At 43.7% G+C, this 18,549-nt stretch overlaps 1 protein-coding gene across 1 annotated transcript in view; it reads right to left on the reverse strand.

Moving 5' to 3' along the window:
• Positions 1-18,549, reverse strand: part of BMP6 (bone morphogenetic protein 6) — a 99,755-nt gene that overhangs the window by 19,624 nt on the left and 61,582 nt on the right. Inside the window, exon 2 of the mRNA XM_068396155.1 lies at positions 8,464-8,656. Coding sequence (XP_068252256.1) covers positions 8,464-8,656 — 193 coding nt within the window. The remainder of the gene's footprint in view (positions 1-8,463; positions 8,657-18,549) is intronic.

Consider the following 18,549-nt stretch of genomic DNA (forward strand, 5'->3'; position numbering starts at 1 on the left):
CACATTAATGGAAGGATATCTGCAAACTTCAGCATTCGAGAATAACAGAGGCAAGATGGGACCTGAGGGAAACAGGAAGGGAGCATAAAGAACAGGAAAAAGTAGAAAAAGAAAGGCTGGAAGAAAGGCATAAGCCAGCACCGTTGAGCAGAGAGGAAGTATTTGCCCTCAGCCAAAGAAAGCAGAGTCAGTCCAAAGGTTTCATGCCCAAGCAACCCCACATGTCAAGGACATCACAGGATCTCTGGCACCTGCACAGCAGGACTTCCAAATTCAGTGTACAGAAGAGAAATTTCATCACCAAAACAGGCCGTTCCTTAACATCCTCTCTGCCTAAACCTGCCTCTGGGTTTTCATACAGCTACTGTCATCTCATTGTCACTATGGTGCCCGACAATCTCATCTTTATTTTCAGTCTGCTTAACCATCTGGATGAGTTTAGTTAATGATTTCCATAGTAAGGCTGCTGCAGGCATAATATGTATTAACCTTAGATTATTAAAGGGAGGCGAGTGAATGGGAGAGACTGAGGCAATGAGCTGAAACAACTTTCCTGAGACAAGAGAGGACATTAAACGGGAAGATGCAAGCTAGATATTCCCAACTTGAAACAGAAGCTCTTTGTTCTGGATCAGGGCCCTAAAGTATGGTCTCAAGTCCCAAGAAATAAACGGGAGTGCTTCCGTGGCCTTCAGAAGACTCTGGAGTAGGACTGAGAAGCAAAGGTTGACAGAGCAATCACAAGTGGCTGCAATAAACAGAAAGAAGTACACAGTTTACCAGAGAAATATGGCCTGTGTAATTCAGAAGGCAGGATTTAGCTCCAGTGTCCTCAGAGAGCGAGCTGATTTATCAGATATAAATACCAAATCTAGCTACTATTCTTAATGCTGGCATCCTAACCACGTACTCAGGGCATTTATAGGAGAAACAGCTTGCATTTAATTGCAGTGCTTCCCCCCGCCCCCGTAAGATAAATATTTTGTTAACTGAAACCTCTATGTAAACCTTTCAATGAAATGTCTCTGGGTGTTAATTCTCTTTAATTGAACACTAATTAGATTAGAATTTAGTCAAATTAGTAACCAGGTCAAGTGGTTAATCTTAGTTACTACTTAGTGAAATGTTCACATTAAAATAATTTCTCTGTTCTGGGTACACATTACAACATGGAACTTTGCTACAGGAAAAACACCAAAGCTATAAAAAGCTAAATTTAAAGAAGCATCTGTTGAAGTAGGTTTTTTTACTTTCCCACCCTCCCTGGCCTTCTTTCCCTGACCAGGCAGAAGTTTTACCAGGGAGACAGTGAGAACAAACAGAAATCTCACCTTCAAAATGACCAAGTTGAAGGTCTCTTATTTTAATTACAGATCTTGGAACAACATTTTTGGCCCAACTTCAAAGCTTGCAATTACCCAGGTGTTTAAAGGATTGTTACGCATCAACAGCCATTTACCAAAGCATTAATTACTATAAGTCTCTAAAACTTTCCTCAGCTGAACCTTTTTGTTTACTTTTCTTCAAAGACAAGTTGACATAATAGTCTAGACTGCCTAGCAGCAGTTTCTCAAAAGGGAATTTTGCACAGAAATGTGTGGGATTTACATTTTAATTAACGCACTTTTGAAACACTCTCCTCTTCTGCGTACCTTAGGAGCTGAGTCTTTAGTTTGCACTGACATCAACCATCTGTAAAAATTATCCTGCATATAGCAAACTAGGAAGATTATTTGCTCTTATCCACTAACGATGGACTAATAACTGTACTCACAACTGACTCAGTCTTAGAGAGTTGAACAGAGCTCCACATCAATAAAACTTTGAAATCGCAGCCTTTTCAAACCTGTAGATCCACCATCTTGCAGTAGTTGTAAGCACTACTTTGAATTTAAAAGTGTTTATTGCTTACAGAACAGACTGTACACAGAGCTCGCACAGCATGAGGTACAGCCAACAGATGCAATACAAAACCTTAACAACTTAGTCTGTCTAAATGACCATTACTCCAAAGATTTAAAAGCACCATACAAAATGTAATCAATCAGCGCTCGTTTGTACAGAGAGCCTCAAGCAGGGGAATGCCAGCACCTGGAATGAGCTGCCACAGAAAGCAAAGGCAGTCTATCATTTTATGAGAAGTAAGGCTCAGCTGAGCTGTTCTGAAGAAGCTATACCATCTGTGGGCCAGGGGACAAGGAGAGACATGCATGACCTATAAGAGCTCCTTAGAAATGAGGAAGGAAATACTAAGAGCTGTCAGCCTTCAAATGAAGTTACCTCCAAGGTGAAATAGGAGACTAGCAACTGGGACAAATTTGCAGGGATTGACAGCCAGGGAGGAAAAAGCACTAAACAGAAATGCCAGGACACTATGGAGGGGGTCTGCAATTTGGCACAGGCAGAAGAGAGCCATCCGGGATGCATCCAGACATGGGAACGCACCAGAAGGGACAGGCAGGTAAGCTCAGCTTCTCGCTGCTCACTTACCAGCCCCACACCACCACTGCTCTGTCTCATAAAAGCTCCCCTGTGCTGAAAAAGCTGTCCTGTGTCACTGCAGGCATCGCCCCTGGAGGTGAAGTCTGCAGGGGTGGGGGGGTTAAGTCTTGTAGCCTCCCTGGAAGAGCAGCAGGGTGAAACATTGGTTCCAAGGCTGCATCTGGCAAAGAGTGAAAGATCAGAGCCTAGAGCTAGAGGATGTGGTCTCCCTGTGCCAAGACTGCAGGAAGCTCAGCCTACAGATCCATGATAATCCCCAGCAAAGCCAACGCTGATATTTGAGTGCAAAGGTGTCCCCCACATCCAGCTCAAGCTCTTGAGCTTCACAGCTCTGAGTAATGAACATTTTACCAACAGGAACGGTGAAAAAAGAAAAAATTGTCCCAAGCCACAGGGATAGGAGATGTATTTCTCATTTCCTTGACTATGATTTAATGAGACTATGGGGTATTGTAGCTGTAGTGATGGCTTCAGTACTACACCTCAGAGTTTAACTGCAATTTAAGGCATGAAGATGGGGGAGAGGGCAAAGGGGTAATATTTATCTTTGACCTTTAACAAAAGAAATAAGGCACTGATATGGTATTCTTTAGTTCTGGTAGAAAAAGCCAGCTGGTTATGGAATGAGTAAGTTTCATCCAGAATAACTTTGACTTTTAAACTACTAAAAACCAATCACCCTAAAACACAACAAATCACATACCCACAGTGGGAGTTGAACTGAAATGCGGACAGATGCTTCTCTATAGCATCATGGAAACAGCTCTATCATATACAAATATATGCACACTATATACAAATCTGACCCCAACTTGAAACAGATTGATGCTAGCTTTGTCATTTGTATTACACAACCCATTCCAAAACCCAGTTGAGGACAGTTATTTATTTTCTAAGCTATAAACACTGTCGGCAAATCAATCTGCCCTTTAGATTAGAAGCTCGGATCGCATTTGTATAAATATCCTGTTGCAAAGAGGACGACTTTATTACCACTGTACAGCTAAAAACCACCGGCAGCTAAAACCAATGAGTGCCTTAACCCTTAAGGAATTGTGCTCAGTAGAAGAACATACTCCCCAGGCAGTCGCTCTGCAGGGCACACCTATGTCTGCACATGTCTTATCATACAGGAGGAATCTTTCCGCACATCAAGTCCTCATATTTCATTCTGGGTGAAAACAAAACTGTTTAATAAACCTTGACCATTAAGGTATCATATCTTCCTTTGATCACTAACACAGGCCACTGTGTTTTTCATAGATCAGTTGTTTGGACAGTGTGGGAGTGTTTTGAGGTCTGCATTAGCAGGATATTTACACTTGAAAACATACTCATGATCCAAACCAAGGACTAACATCTTTGATCAGCCATAAACTGCCTTCCCTAGTCCTGACCTGACACCCCTCTGGGTGAGAGTAAGGAAGTTTTGGAAAGACAAAGAAATTAATGAGCTGTTTCCAGGGACAAACTAATTCCTTCCCTTCCCTTAGGAAGGTCTCACTTACATGGCAATCCACTCCCAAGAGGTATCAGAAGTCACAGAGAGCTTTGCTGGTCCTTCCACAACATCAGTGCTACACCTTAGAAACAAGCCCATGTGCAGGGCTTAGCCGTGCATCGGTACCACCGAAGGAAGGAGAGTCAAGGCTGTGCAGCTCCTGCCTGTTGAAACTAAGTGCCCCCTCAGATGCAGCCAAGGTGGGACAAGCACCTGGAAGTTGACACCACTTGTCTTCCTAAACTGGTGCTTTGGCAAATCTCCCCGCTTCCTGCACGTATCAGAGGAAAAAGAAAGAAAAAAAAAAATCTTGCCCTAGCCTTCAAACAGCACAGGCTCTTAAACTCTGGGGGGTCAGAAGGTGAAGGGCAGCAGTATCTGGCAGACCTATCGCCCGTTCCGCCTCCCGACATCAGCCCCTACAGCCCACAGCCCATTTCAAAACCCAGAGTCATCCCCCTCAGACCAAACCAGACACCACCTCAGCCTTGTTTGGTGAAGCCTCTTCTCCACACAATCCAAACTGCATACTGCTGACAGCTGGCCACAAGCTTGACCTATCCTGAGGGCTTCATTAATCTCTTCGCAGCGTCCCACTGACAACTCCAGCAGTTTGTGTTATGACAAAACGTGTCCGTTAACTGCAGCTTGGTTAGAAAACAAAAGCCTAGTTTCTAGGCGCTATTTTTTTTACCTTACGAAAGGGTGGAAGGAATGGGGAGAAGAAAATATTACTGACACAAGTGAGTCAGTATTAAAATGTTTTCTTTTTTAAGAGAGAATGTACTTAGACCACACTGTCCTCAATGTGCATTTCACCGCCTGGAGCCTCCACAAGTATTGTTTTCATATTTCTGACGGCTTTGAACAAGGAGAGGGTCAAATTTCTCCCTGAAGGTTACGCTGTTTCAATCAGCATTGATCTCTGATCGTTCGCGCTCTCTCCACATACACCCCTATCTGGGAGACAGTCTCGAATGCGCCCATATAATCTTTGCTTTTAGCCGTGTCTACAGTGGCAAAAATCAGTTTGATAATTCAGTAACTGGCAGAAATGTTATCCTCAGGCTTGGTTTTGATTTTAGGCGTCAGGGAACGGCCAGCAGTGCCTTGTGATTCCATGCAGCAGCACGCACATCTGGGCTCGAGTCACACGCTTACGCTCTTACTGTCCAGATGAGCTTTTTTTTTTCTTTGCTCAAGTAATACTGAATTAAGCCACTTCATTACACTTAATCGGCGCCAAGGGATACTTCCAGGCTGTGAGCTTTGGTGAAGATTTGCATTTACGGAATCTTTCTCTTATCTCCTGCCCTCCTAAACCCACTTCTTTGAGAGGAGCAGGCAGGTTTCTTTTTCTTTGTATTTTTTCCCTCAGGGGTGCACGCTGCCTTTCTCTTGCAGACTACTGGTTTAAATCCATACGTGCCAGCTGCCCTGTTAAGAATTATTTGCGTCCAGAAGTATTTTATTAGCTACCAATAATCGCCTCAGACAACTGTTAACCTCATAAAAGCCAAGATTAACATGGTGACTTTGAACTTTCTCTCAAGACTGCCAGTGTTGCCTGAACAGGCACTTTCTGTGGCCTTCAGAGATGAATTTTCCTGACCAGAAGGAATATTTGTCAGCAAAACAAGATGAAAAAAGGTGCTACTTCAACTCCTTCTGTTTCATCTGCTAGTTCACCAGCTAGACTTCAAGATCTGTACAGACTCTTCCTTATGCAATAAAATATCATCAAATGTCAGGAAATATCAGGCTGTTATTCAAACTATTAGTCCAAAGGAAGTGTGACACAACTTTTTTTTAGTTTTTTTTTTTAAGTCGAAGGCAGCTGTTATTTTCTGGCTCATGTCATGTCTGCTAAAATGCAACAGAAGTCTTACAAATATTTAGCAAGTTCCTTCAAAAAGTAGTGCTTTTTTTTGTAATTTAACATTCTAGTGTTCTCAACAGGAAAAGAAAACATTATATTCCAGATTAATCCACTGAGAAAAAAGGAGGAGAAAAAAACCCCTTTGGATTTTTTTGGTACAACTTTTTGGTACTTGTTTTCAAGAATGTTTACAGGCCAAAGTCCACCCAGGTCACCAACCTGGCTGCATGTTTGAATTTATAGCAGTAGCAGCACTCTATGGAGTCAGAACCTCAACTGAAGGTAACACTGAAGAATGGTACGCAGCTTCTAATATCTTATTTTAACTGTCTTTTAACTTCTGCATGTTTTTAATATATAGAGGACAATTAATATAGATGACAATTCATTATATACAGATACCAAAAGATAATACATACATATGCACATATTTATATACAAGCACATATGTTTTCATATGTGCTTTTATATTTTACAGGTACATGAGAGAGTCCTTTAAGCTGAAAGGAAAAAGGGTGGAAAAGCGGCACGTCCTTTTTACAACTGCAAGAGTCTGTGAGCCACGTTTTGTCCATCTCTGCACAGATGGTGTGACAAGTCCCGCAGACTCATCAGAAGTGCAAGTTTCTTTAGCCAAAGGTCTCCCTCCTTCCCACCAGTAAAAATAAATAAATAAAGAAGAAAAAGAAACAAAAAGGGACCCTCGAGGGACTGGATGAGTCAGAGGTTAGTAATGAACTACAGACACTCATCCCTGGGTCAGCGGTTCACGCCTAGCCCCTGCGAGGAGGGACTATGAACTGCTGGCAGTCTGGACCTAGAGGAAGCTGCTTTACGATTCCCAGTCCCAACGGTGGGATCCCCTTGGCATGGCCACCAGCAGCAGCAGGAGGAACAAGACAGAAGGGAACTGAAAGACCTGAAATACACGCCAGCTCTGGAAAGAGACCACCCTGGTGATCCCCATCTGAGCTGCTGCCTCTGCTCCATCCGTAGGGAGGTCTCTAGCACCCAGAGATGCCCAGCACGTGCAGACGCCGAAGTGCCCAGTGCCAAAGGACATGCATTGCAGCTTCACAGCGCAATCTGATTTTGGTACGTTTCTGGCATGGTATTTGAAACAAAGATAGGAGGTGCCAGCATCATTGCTGTACGCAGAGCTAACAGCCACTTTCGGAACAAAGAGTTTGAAAATTTGTTAGGAACAGGGTACGTTAAGGGCCATGTCCTGTACTTTTATTCTCTTTTCTGCAATGCTTTACTTATTTGCTCAGTTTACCCTAAAAGAAGGTTATATACATATAAAAGTTGACAGTTCTTAGAAGAGGCAACCTTAGACCTGACATACTCTGTGCCCTCCTTTGGTGACCGACCCAGAGCAGCATATCAATCACTTCCACAAACACTTGGCAGAGGTTTTCCTCCAGCTCCAGAGTGGGATCTCTACTTGTGAAATCTAAACCAGACCAAACACTCACTATTTTTTATTCAATGTGGCTACAAACGAACAATACAGCTAACATCTATGAAATCTGTGTGACCATCTGGACTTCCACCAGCTCTTCAATGGCTATTGACATAACATCCTAACCAGCAAGCACATTACCCCAGGAGACACTCCAGCAACCCACAACTCGAAGTGCAAAGGGGACACTGACCTTTTAAAACTAAGACCTTCTTCCCCATCACTTATATATCCAAGTATTTCTCTCCACTTCCACAGAGGCCACACTCCCCACAGAACAACCATTAACTATTTGATGTTGCCCTCACAACAGCAAATCATCAAAGGCAGATGCCCCCAAATGGTATCAATGGAAAGGCTGGAGAAAGAAGGACCAGAAAGGAAAACACCCAGGAAGCCTTCACAGAGGAAAGAAATGGAGATTTTTTTAAATGCTGCTGTTTCCAATTTTTTTTTTCTGCCTGCAGCAGAGGAACAGTTATAGTCCTGTCACATTTCAGCAGAAGTAATGAAACACTTTCATACCACAGAATTACTCTGACATTTAACTGATCATGTATTTCCATCTTTTTGCCCTGTATGATTCCCCCATCAGAAACGTTACCCTTTTAAAATTAATCACTCCGTTTACACTTGTTTGTATTTGTGTGTCACAGTTCCTATTCGGCCTCTCTCTCTTTTGCCTCTCTCACTACCACTGAAAGCCCAGAAGTGTCCTTGTACCTGTGGTCAGCATGCTAAATTTTCTTTTGCTTTACTTACTTTAATGTAAGTCCACCCGAGAGCAGGTCAAATCTGCGCTAATTACCAGTATTTTTCAAAGAGGCTATGATTTTTATGCTGGTAGCATTAAGTTGAAAGGCGATATGTGTATTTCAGTACACAAGAGCAGTGCCAGCATAATAACCTTAGTTTAAAAATCTACTGCCTCACATCAGATTCTTGCTCTATTTAAAGACAACACAAAGGTTGCAGCTAAGTGGCACCCTAGGCTACAACACCATGGACTTTCTCCGGCTGAGGTCCATTTTGCACTCATGATTCAACATGATTGCACAAGCTGAGCCTTCCCCAGGACAGCGGCTGGTGGCACAGAGCGAGCCCCATCTTGCATACCTGTTCTGATGTTCCTGCAGCACTTGATAGATGCTGATAAGGAAAGTTTGGTTTTTAAAGCTCCCCACAACGCAATCCTTGTAGATCCGAAACTCAGCGGCTGTGACGGCCTCACCCTCAGGAATCTGAGACAAATTAAACTTGAACTCCTTGTGGTGCCGCTGGTGAGGCGTGAACTCCTTGTCATACTCAACTGCAGATGGGAAAAGGAAAGAAAAGGAAAAAAGGAACCGTGACTAAAATTTAACAACAAAAGGTTTCCACATGCTGCCACCTGTTCCTTCAAAAAAACAAGAATCCTGTTTTTTTCCTCCAAAGACAGCCTTGGCAAGTGCCAGGAAAGCTTGTGCAGCTAAATACAGTACTCAAAAAATGAACGTTCACCTTCTCTAGCCAATTCCTTTGAGATTTCCTATTTTTTAAAGGAAAGACAGCTTTGACAGGTGAAATATGACTCTGCATTTTGCTCCTGTGTGAAACTCTGAAGCTGTGACTGCAACAAGCATTTTCCACCTGTGGATCTCCATGTTCTTTACAGCATTTCCTTAAGTCTCACACCCCTCTGCCAACAAAGGAGACAATTAGCTCCATTTTGCTTTAGCACAGAAAGGCACAGACAGAAGTAAGTGTTAGCGCCAGGTCAACCAGTTCCCCAACTGTCCTAAAACCTGCTGTTTTCTGGCTCCTGGGTTTGTGCATTAGCCATCAGACTGCCTTGTGAGCAGAATAAGATTAACATGACATTTATTTCAGGGGTTAAAGTTAACCAGAGCTCCCTTTCCTTTGCAGAAGCTTATTTGAGAATGAGAGAGCCAAGGAGGAGTGACCCCTTTTGGTTTCTGGCCTTAGCGCTCCTCAGGTATGCTATTGGGTATAGAGTTTAAGACGGATGCAAACCAGAACCCCTCCTTCAGGCCTCAGGATTTGCTTTTTCTCTGTTTGAGGACCCTTTTGCAACCTCTGCTTCTAGTCCCACTCTTGTATTACTTGATTACATCCTGGTTTAGTCTGACTTTGATTTATTGTTCTTTATTTCTTCTAGTTTTCTACTAGAAATTCCTTAAAACATTAACGTATTATATAAACATACAAAATTATATCTTTAAAGCCCTGAAGGGAAAAAAAATAAAACCAAAAAAACCATTCCCACCAGTGCAACTAAAGGATTGTACGTCAATGATGAATAAGTCACCATTATATTATCATTAGGGACATGATTACATTCAGAGAAGGTGGTGAGGGAAGTGCAGATTCCTTTTCACATTCGTCTTTGTGCTCACTTTTTGTTGCCCCCCTGCTCCCCCAATACATCAAACTGCAAAGGCATCCACGAGATTACCCTCACAACATCCCATGAGGCAAGCAGCAATCCCCATTTTACAGCTGGGATACTGAGTCACCAGGAGAGTGACTTGTCCAAGGACAGGCAGGAGAGGCTCATGGTGGAGCCAGGAATGACGGCCAACGTGCTTGAGGTTTGTTGCTTTACCCACAGGTTACCTCCCCTGAGAGAAGATACGTCTCCTGGCCGCTGGAAACATCCCAGGGAGATTTTCCCCTCTACCTTTCCCGACTGCCTGCTCCTCCTCATGCCCCAGTGCCAGTTTCGTCTGTGTCCTCTCCCTTTCCTTTGGCAGCCCTTTCATATGAGCTGCCTCATCTGGCTGGGTCCGTATCCTGGCTCCCTGTGAGATGGTTAGTCACATCCTTCTCTTTGAAGCTTGCCTGGAAATCTTTTCACCTCCACATGACTGCTGCCCAGCATTTTGTGGGACACTGCACTTGGAGATAACTGCGTGAAGAGCTGCCACGGGGCGACCAGGCAAACTCGCAAACTGCTGTCAGACTTGGACGCCTCTGCCAATTTTGGCAGTCTCCTGTTGCATCTATCTGAGCAGTTTAGATGTCAAATGACTGACAAATGTGGGTGACTGGACCTTACGGCTTCCAGAAAACAGGTGGTAACATGCAGCATCTTCATCAGATGCTGCACCAAGGCAAACAATGATACCACTCACTTCCAGTGCCACCTAGGAATTACCCTGCTGGCCATCAGTTATCAGTGAACTGGGCTTCCCTTTGAAGCATGCACCCCTGCTATTAACTGGGAATGACTCTGGTAATGCTGAACTGGTTGGTGTGACTCGTGCGTACACACTCCAAGAAGGGGCCCGAGCTGCCTGGTCAATCCCCACCCTGAGGCAAGCGCCACAGGATGCACTTCCCAAAACAGAGTGGCCACTTACTTTCAGAAACTCGCAAGCACCCAACCAACAAGAAACCGCGTTCGGCTGCTTGCAGCAGAATGACGTGCCCAGCTTGGACTTTTTACTTGCTGCTACAAGACGAGAGGATGTAATTAATGGTGAGAGAATGTCTAAATTCACAGGTTTGGAGAGACACACATATGAAGCAATGATTCTCGATTTAGAACTTGCAAAGTCCTTGCTCACAGGTGCAACAACCAGACGAAATCCACGTCCCATGCCGCACCATTGCGAGGACGAGCTGACCTGTGGACAAGATGCATCGAGGCTGCTTTCCCACAGGCTCATGGCTGAGGATGATAAAGGAGGATCAGGAAGAGCAAAGGGAAGGGCACAACCAGGATGAGCAGCAGAACCCCATCAGAGTGCCAGAAAACTAAAATTACACCAGAGAGAAACAGCAAAGGGAATATTCGACGCTTCCTGCCAGCTACGGCCCCCACGTCAAGATGCGATGTGGACTCTCCAAGCACGCAAGGGAGAGCGCGGAGCCATCCCACCCCGCATGGGGCAAGAATGGCATGGGGCTCAAAATGAGCCAAAACTTCACTCTTTGTTCATGTCAGACCTCAAGTCAGCTACAGCCACTTGTCTCCACTACAAAATATGCAGTTTAAACATGGTACAGCCAGACTCTAGTCCTTTAAATCAGTATTTTCCCCTACCCCTCTTCTAAAAAGTCAAATACAAGCCACAAAAGGAATAAAAACCGACCAAAACATCTAGCACAGAGCATCAAAAGTAGCAGCAGGTACGACGTTTGACTCCGAGTACCCTTTCCCAGTTTATAACTTGCCCGATATATTTACAATAGTATTTTCCTGTTTTTTAAAACTTTCTTCCTTTATCCCTGTCCTTGTCTGAATACCCCACACAATCACAGAAGCTGACTAAACTGATTACAGGGGAAACATTCAGACTGATTTCGTTATCAGGCTTGGCAGAATAAACAACCTGAAACATACAAACAAGGAAACCTTTTTTTAATCCTTCAGACTAAGTAATTTAGCTTTTTCTGTTATAAGAAAGGCACATTCAGAAAGAAATACTGTTAAGTTGATGGTGTCCTCCGCAGCTGCGTTCAGAAGCGTCCCTACAACATCACGGGATGGAAAAAAGCCTACATTAAGCTTGTATGAAGCAAGTATAAAAGTTTAACGAGTTGGAAAGTTTTTCTGGCTATGTATCTTCCCATGATACAATGGAGGGTAGGTTTTTTTTTTCTTTGTGGGAGTGGTGAGATATTTAAGTTCTATATACTCATTGTCACCCCATCAAGTTAATAATCAACTGTTTTCATTCAGCAAGACAGCTTAAAAATATAAAATGCCAACAGTTCTTCTCTGGGGGCTTTTTACCCCCTGGAAACTGTTCATTTTTAACAAAGGAGTCAAGTTTTAGAACAGTAAAATTTGGAAAGGCAAGATCTGAGCTGCTGGTTCCCAGGATTAGCCAGTCTGTATTGCTATCGTGTTACAATGCATCAGATGACCTCGTATTCAAAATGCAGACGGCGCACGCTAAAACATAAGGCAACAGCAAAAAGGAGAAGCAATTTCTCAAGCTGCTTTCCAATTATTATTTTCTTCCAGGTGAATTCATTCAGGTTAGTCTGATTGGTGACATGTGAAATCCTAAGCTAATTTCCATCTGAAGATGGACATGTGCATGTCCCAACTGCACAAAGCCCTTGCAGGGAAAATCGGGCATCTCACAGCTGGGGTAGGTTGAAAGCGAGCAGCCCTGAGCGGTTTTGGCCTCCCACAACTTCTCCCCAGTGCTGGCTGGAAAGTCAGGACCAAGCCAGGCAAAACCAGGGATTGTAGGGTTGTGACAAGAACTATAGCCATATAAAATTCATCCTCATGGTCAGACTATATTATCCTGAACATTATTACTCATTTGCCCGAGTAGCTCCTTGTAGACTACAGATCCAGGCATGGGTGTACCAGGGTGAGTTGGGAAAGGAGATGGCAAACAGAGGTTTCAGCCCATCACGGATGCACATCCTCTGAGCCAAAGGGACTGTCTGCTCTACTGTGCAGGTCTCTGCCCCCATCCTGGCTGGGGCTTCGGCTGCTCCTTTGCTTACAACAGAAAGGAGAGTCTGAGCTGTGGACACCAGGAGTACTTGCCCCTCAGTTTTCATTTCTGAGCAGAGCAGCTGAGCATGCACAAACAGTTAACAGAGAAGCCTGCCAGTAGCTCTTTATATTCCCCTTAACAAATATTTTTAAATACTGTGCAAACACAACACTATTGTTGAGCAGTTAAAAAGGCAAGAATGGCAAAATTAGGGTTACTGTGGTTTCGAATTTTGTGTATTCTAATTCTAACCCGGTGTTGCAATAGCCAATTTCAGCACAAAATGTCCTTGGTTTAAAAATAACACACTGCTTACAATACTTGTTACTTTAAAAACACTACACAAAAAAAAAATTAATTAAGAAATTAATACAATGCATCTATTTTGGTAACTATACCATTCTATTTCCATTTGACTGTGTCACATACACCTTGGACCAAAGGAAATGTAACCCTAATGACAGTCTTGGAAATAAACTCTCCTCGTGCGTAGGAATTTTCAGCATTTCTTTTTGGATCTAAAGTAACTGGTATGCAGAAATAACAGGACAACAGTCCTTCCCGAGGAAACACAATTTTCACTCAGAACAACAGCACCAAGTGTCACGATACTCGGTGGTTTTCTCAAGTTCTCAGCTGTTGAGAAAAGTGTTAGGTCAGGTGCTCAGGTGGGAATCTCAATGGTGGCTTAAGAAAGTCTTTAGCTCATACTCTAGGAGCTAAAGCCAAAGAGACTAACATGTATACGCAAAACCTAGGGCTCCAAAAGCAAACTTTTCTTAATGTGCTGTCTATATGAATAATTACAACTTCTACAGCAACCTGGCCCCTTGGAGGGGGCAGAGAAGGAGTGGGGTCACAAATGAATGAGATACAACTACTTGGAATGGGACATTCTGCATCCATCCTGTCGCCAGCAAGGCTGAAACTTCTCAAGAAGCGTTTGCACCCTGAGATCTTCAACAATGACTTGGACAACTTGGTTTTGCAGGACCACTGCAACCACACTCCAGCAAAAGCAAGCAGCATTCATAGCTAGCTTACACAGAGTGAGTTTTGCACAAGTGTTCGTGAATTCAGTTTGAGTACAAATATAAGTCATTCCTATTCATTTCTTCTCAGCCTTCATGCGTGACCCCCTCCCTAATAAAATGAGAAAGCCCCTGACAACTGGAGTCGCTAAAAGGAGACTCGCCACCAGAGCTACATAAGCAGCACAGGGGCAGTTTCTCCCTTTTACGTCATCAATTTCTGCATTAAGTCAACTCCATTCATCACATCTGGAGCAAGGAAGCAGTGAATTAGGCCCCAAGTACTTTAAGCATTACCACAGCTTCAACAGTCCCCTCTAATAAAAGGACCATGAACATACATGACTGAGCTACTGCTACAACCTTACAACTGCAACACCAGAATTTCTTCAATAATAGCTGCCAATAGTTTACACAGAACAAAATTTAGGTAAACTTAAAAAAAACCCTCAACGTTGGTCACAGTTGTTGTAGAAAGAAGCAAAAGGCAGTAAGAATCAAAATATAGGGCAGGATTAATATAGAATTTAGTAGCACTTCTATAAGACTAACTGACACACAGTGGGGGAAGACAGAAGATGAGCTTTCAGGCATGCAAGCCTTTTGTGCATCCAAACTGAGGAATGTCCAACTTCAGTGTAAGACTCAGTCTTCATTTGGTCTTACAATTTGCCTCCTATTTCAAAAAAAGTGCTTATCTAGACCATCAGACACAGTGACCTACATGTATGAGACCTGCAGCACATTCTTTTTACACTGAAAGAGGTGTCCCCTTAAGGCTTGTCTGTATTTTCCACATGTATCAGGTCAACCTAAAAAAAGACACCAAGTCTCCCAAACAGTCCTGCCTCACTAGCAGATGATCATAACTGTAGAAACAGTATTACTATTAAAGATTAAAGCCGACCTCAATTACTAAAAGAAGCAGTATTTCCTAAACACTGTGTAAAAAAGAGCAAAGAGTACAACCCAAAGAGTACAAAGTACCAGTTTAACATCTTAAAATGGGAAGAACAGAAGACTAAAAGGCTTCACACCTACTTTCTGCTGGTTAACAAGGAAACAGAAGTTAAGTTGTACTGAGTGGAACCACAGGTGCAACAGCAGGCCAGCAGCAGAAACAGATGGCTCCTGGAAGTAGTGAGGATGCATTAGGGAAAGAAAGGATGGCTGCTGTCTGGTTTTCACACTTACATATAGTACGTACCACTGTCAGTTGGATACCAGGCTAAAGAGACGTGCGGTCTAACCCACTGCAGTGACACCCTAAATCCCCTACTGCTTAGAGATAGGACTGACCACTTTCTCTTTACAGTAAGGACCCCAAACAAGGCAAAACCTTCCTGTTCTCCAAACTAAGATTTATTAGCACTCCATTGCACAAATAGAGAGCAAGAAAATTCTTTACAACAGAAGAAACTCAGGTAAGATACTAAAATAAAAGGTCTGAAAGCAAATCCTCCCCTGCCCAACATGCGCAAGGGTGGGAGAGATCCTTGGTGACACCTTGCTCTCAGCCCAGCAACTTCAAATACCTTCCACAGTCGCAGCAACTCCACACAGCCCCTCAGGGTCTCTAAGAAAAGACCTGTTCCTGTCACCCCAATTGTGGTGACGGATCCATCCCATACATTGAGAGTGTTTCCTACTGCCTCTGCTGCCACTCTCCTACATACCAGGTCTCCTCAAGTCCCTCACTCCCTCCTCGCCCCCTTCTGAAAAGCAGAATGATCAAAAATAACTAATTTCAAAAAAGGAGCAGTCCCTTCTGCCTCCCAGACATTTTCCCTGGATTTGCAGTACAGCATCCCCAACAAACAGACCAAGGTTTGTTCTGACAGATAAGAGCATGTAAAAGCTCACTGGAAATAAGTAATGAACTTTCCCCGCTTACAACTGCTTAAACTCTTGGTGATAAAAAGCAGTTTTTAAACAGAAAAAGTCAAGATACTTATGATTGAATCTGGCATTGCACCTTTTGTTGATCCTTCTGGGTCCAGCTGAGTTGATCTAGAGAAAACAGCTATCTGTGCTACCATAAATATAATGCAATTGGAAGTTAATGCCTAGACAGCTTAAAAATAATGAGAAGATTCAAGGCCAACAAACTCCAAAAGGGTGCTTTCTTTGAAACAGCTATAATATCACATCTGGGCCGCCACAATATAAAGTGGAATTATTCCACTAACTTCAGTGGAGCAATGCCAGTTTACATCCGATGAAGACCTGGCTTTATGCTCAATAGCTGTGAATGCCAGAAAAGAATGACTCAGAAAAATAACCCATAATTAATCCAATCCCAATGTAATTATGGAGATTAAATTTAAACAATAGCAAATCACTCTCTAAACATAACACTCTACAGAAGATCTTCAAAGGAGGAGGGCCTTTTACTTTTGGATGAAAAATACAACTGAGCTCTTCTTTGTTTCTTTGTGCTGGGAATCAAGCTGGAATCAGCTTGTAAAATCAGATTAAAACAGTTGCACAACAGCTTCCTTTCAGGATTCTTGAACCAAAGGCAGTCTAAAAATCAAAATAATACACTATCCAAATATATAATACCCATGGGACACCAGCAAGTACTAAAAGGCATTTTCACAGTATCCACAAAGATGCCTACTGTATGGCCAAGCTTTTCCACTCTACACTGGGAGGCAGGCGGCAGTGGGGACCAGCCTCTCTCCGGCACGTGATGGGAAGAGCTAAACCAAAGGCGAAGAGGAGGAGGAGGAGGAGAGCCCTTCGCAGAGCGCTCTGTGGGGAGCTAAGCCTGGGAGGCTGACTGCAGGCCACTGGCACCTCCACCACCAGCACTCGCATTTGGGCTGCCTGTGCTGTCCCCCTTGCAGTAACAGAGATTGCTTTGCAGCTGCAAAGGCTGTCGCCTCCTTCGCCCCCTCCCCACGGCTTCCGAACACAAATGTTAACAAAACTGGTATTTTCTTTCCATATGCTGGCACATACGGCAGGTCCCTGCACTGAAAACAGTGCTGTTATCTTAGGAAAACAAAACATCTTTCTGCTTAAGAGATGCCAAATTGCTTTATCAAAGGCACTACTGTTTGCATTTTTGTGGCAATATTAATGCAGTTCCCACTGAGAAGTTGATAAAGACCCTGACTGCAAAAACACCCCTCTGGAAGAAGTGGCCTGAAGCTATTTCTGTATCAAGTCTCCAAATAATTTATGATTAAAATAATATTATGCTTTCCAAAAAACATTTCTACTTCACAGCCAGGTTTCACGCACGCAGACCCAGCGTTAGGGCAAGAAGGCAATGCTGTCAGCCTGGCGGCAGGGACACACGATAGGAAGCGCTTCGCAGCTACACACGTGGAGGGAAGAACATGCTCCTACCTCTCCTGTCTGCTCCCTTGGCTTTATATTTGCTCCTGCCTCCATGCCCACACAGTAACTTCCTGGGACACTTTGAGCCACCCGTGGAAATCTTCTGCTCGCGGCGTTTCCCACCCTCCAGGCTCGCCACAGGTCACGCCGCATTTCCTGCTGGCATGGCCGCCAGCACGCAGCTCCCTGGGAGCGTGCAGCTGCCCCAGGTGCACCGACTGGGTCTGGAAACATTTTCAGGATTTTTTTAAATGGTGTAGCAGTTGCCTGGCTTATCTCGCATCATCTCTCAAAATTATCCGCCCTTCCACAGGAATTTAAGGCCGTCCAAACCAATTCACTTGCATGTTTGAGCTAAATTTCAAAATGGAGGTTGTGCAAAGTGGGAAAGTTTTTTTAATTTATGGACACTTCCCTCTCTGTTTTTTTCACAGGGGAGGTTTTATGTTTATTGTTCAGACTGTGAATCAACCAGCAGCAAGTAGGAAAGCAGGCAACATAAAAACGCTTGTGAGTTAAGTTGCACGCTTTTATTTGTTGAACACTCATCTCTTGGCATCACAAGCAGGTTTCAGCTTTTTATTTAATAGCCCAGCTGAGAAAGATATCTCCTGAACACAATGCAATCACTCCCTGTAAAAATACTGCCCAGAGCGCTTAAGGTTTTAAAAATTATTTTAAAAGTTCAATCCAGCACTCAAGACACCAACACACAGAAAATATCAGCCGCGCTTCACAGCTTGTCATGCTGTCCCGAAGCCTACACCACCACACTGTAATGGCAGCATCATTGACGTGACTTGTGACTCCAGCAGACGCCATGAAACGCTGTTGCGTCACTTATTATTTAGTGTTTAGTATTTTACACAGGGCTTCAATTTCAGATGACTGCATTAAGAAGCGTCCAGCCAAAGGACCACCGAAGAGCACAGGCTTTGGGGAACTGGCAGGGTGCTCTGTGAGAGAGCACGAAGGACACCAGACTTGGTATTGGCCAGAGAAAAGAGAAGCCATGAGAAAGGAGGAAGCCCTGAACCTACGGAGGGCAGAAGTGACAGCAGGGATAAAAAGAGTAAAATCATGGTCTGGAGATGCCACAATTACCCAACGTTAAATGCAACTACAGGGCAAATGCTCTCCAGAAGAGTCAAGGCGAGAAGACGCCACAGCTCTGAAGACTGAGAAGAGCGAATGCGTGAAGCATTTGAGGAAACATGAAATATTTTAAAGATTATTATTCCTGGTCATATATATTTGTCTAAGGAGCAGCACGGTTTGGAAGTGAACCCCCTCCCTGCCTCCGTGTCCCACGTGCTGGCTTGGCGCACCAATTCGGACAAAGCGGCTCCAAC

This window comes from Nyctibius grandis, chromosome 3 (assembly GCF_013368605.1).
Source record: "Nyctibius grandis isolate bNycGra1 chromosome 3, bNycGra1.pri, whole genome shotgun sequence".
NCBI lineage: Eukaryota > Metazoa > Chordata > Aves > Nyctibiiformes > Nyctibiidae > Nyctibius > Nyctibius grandis.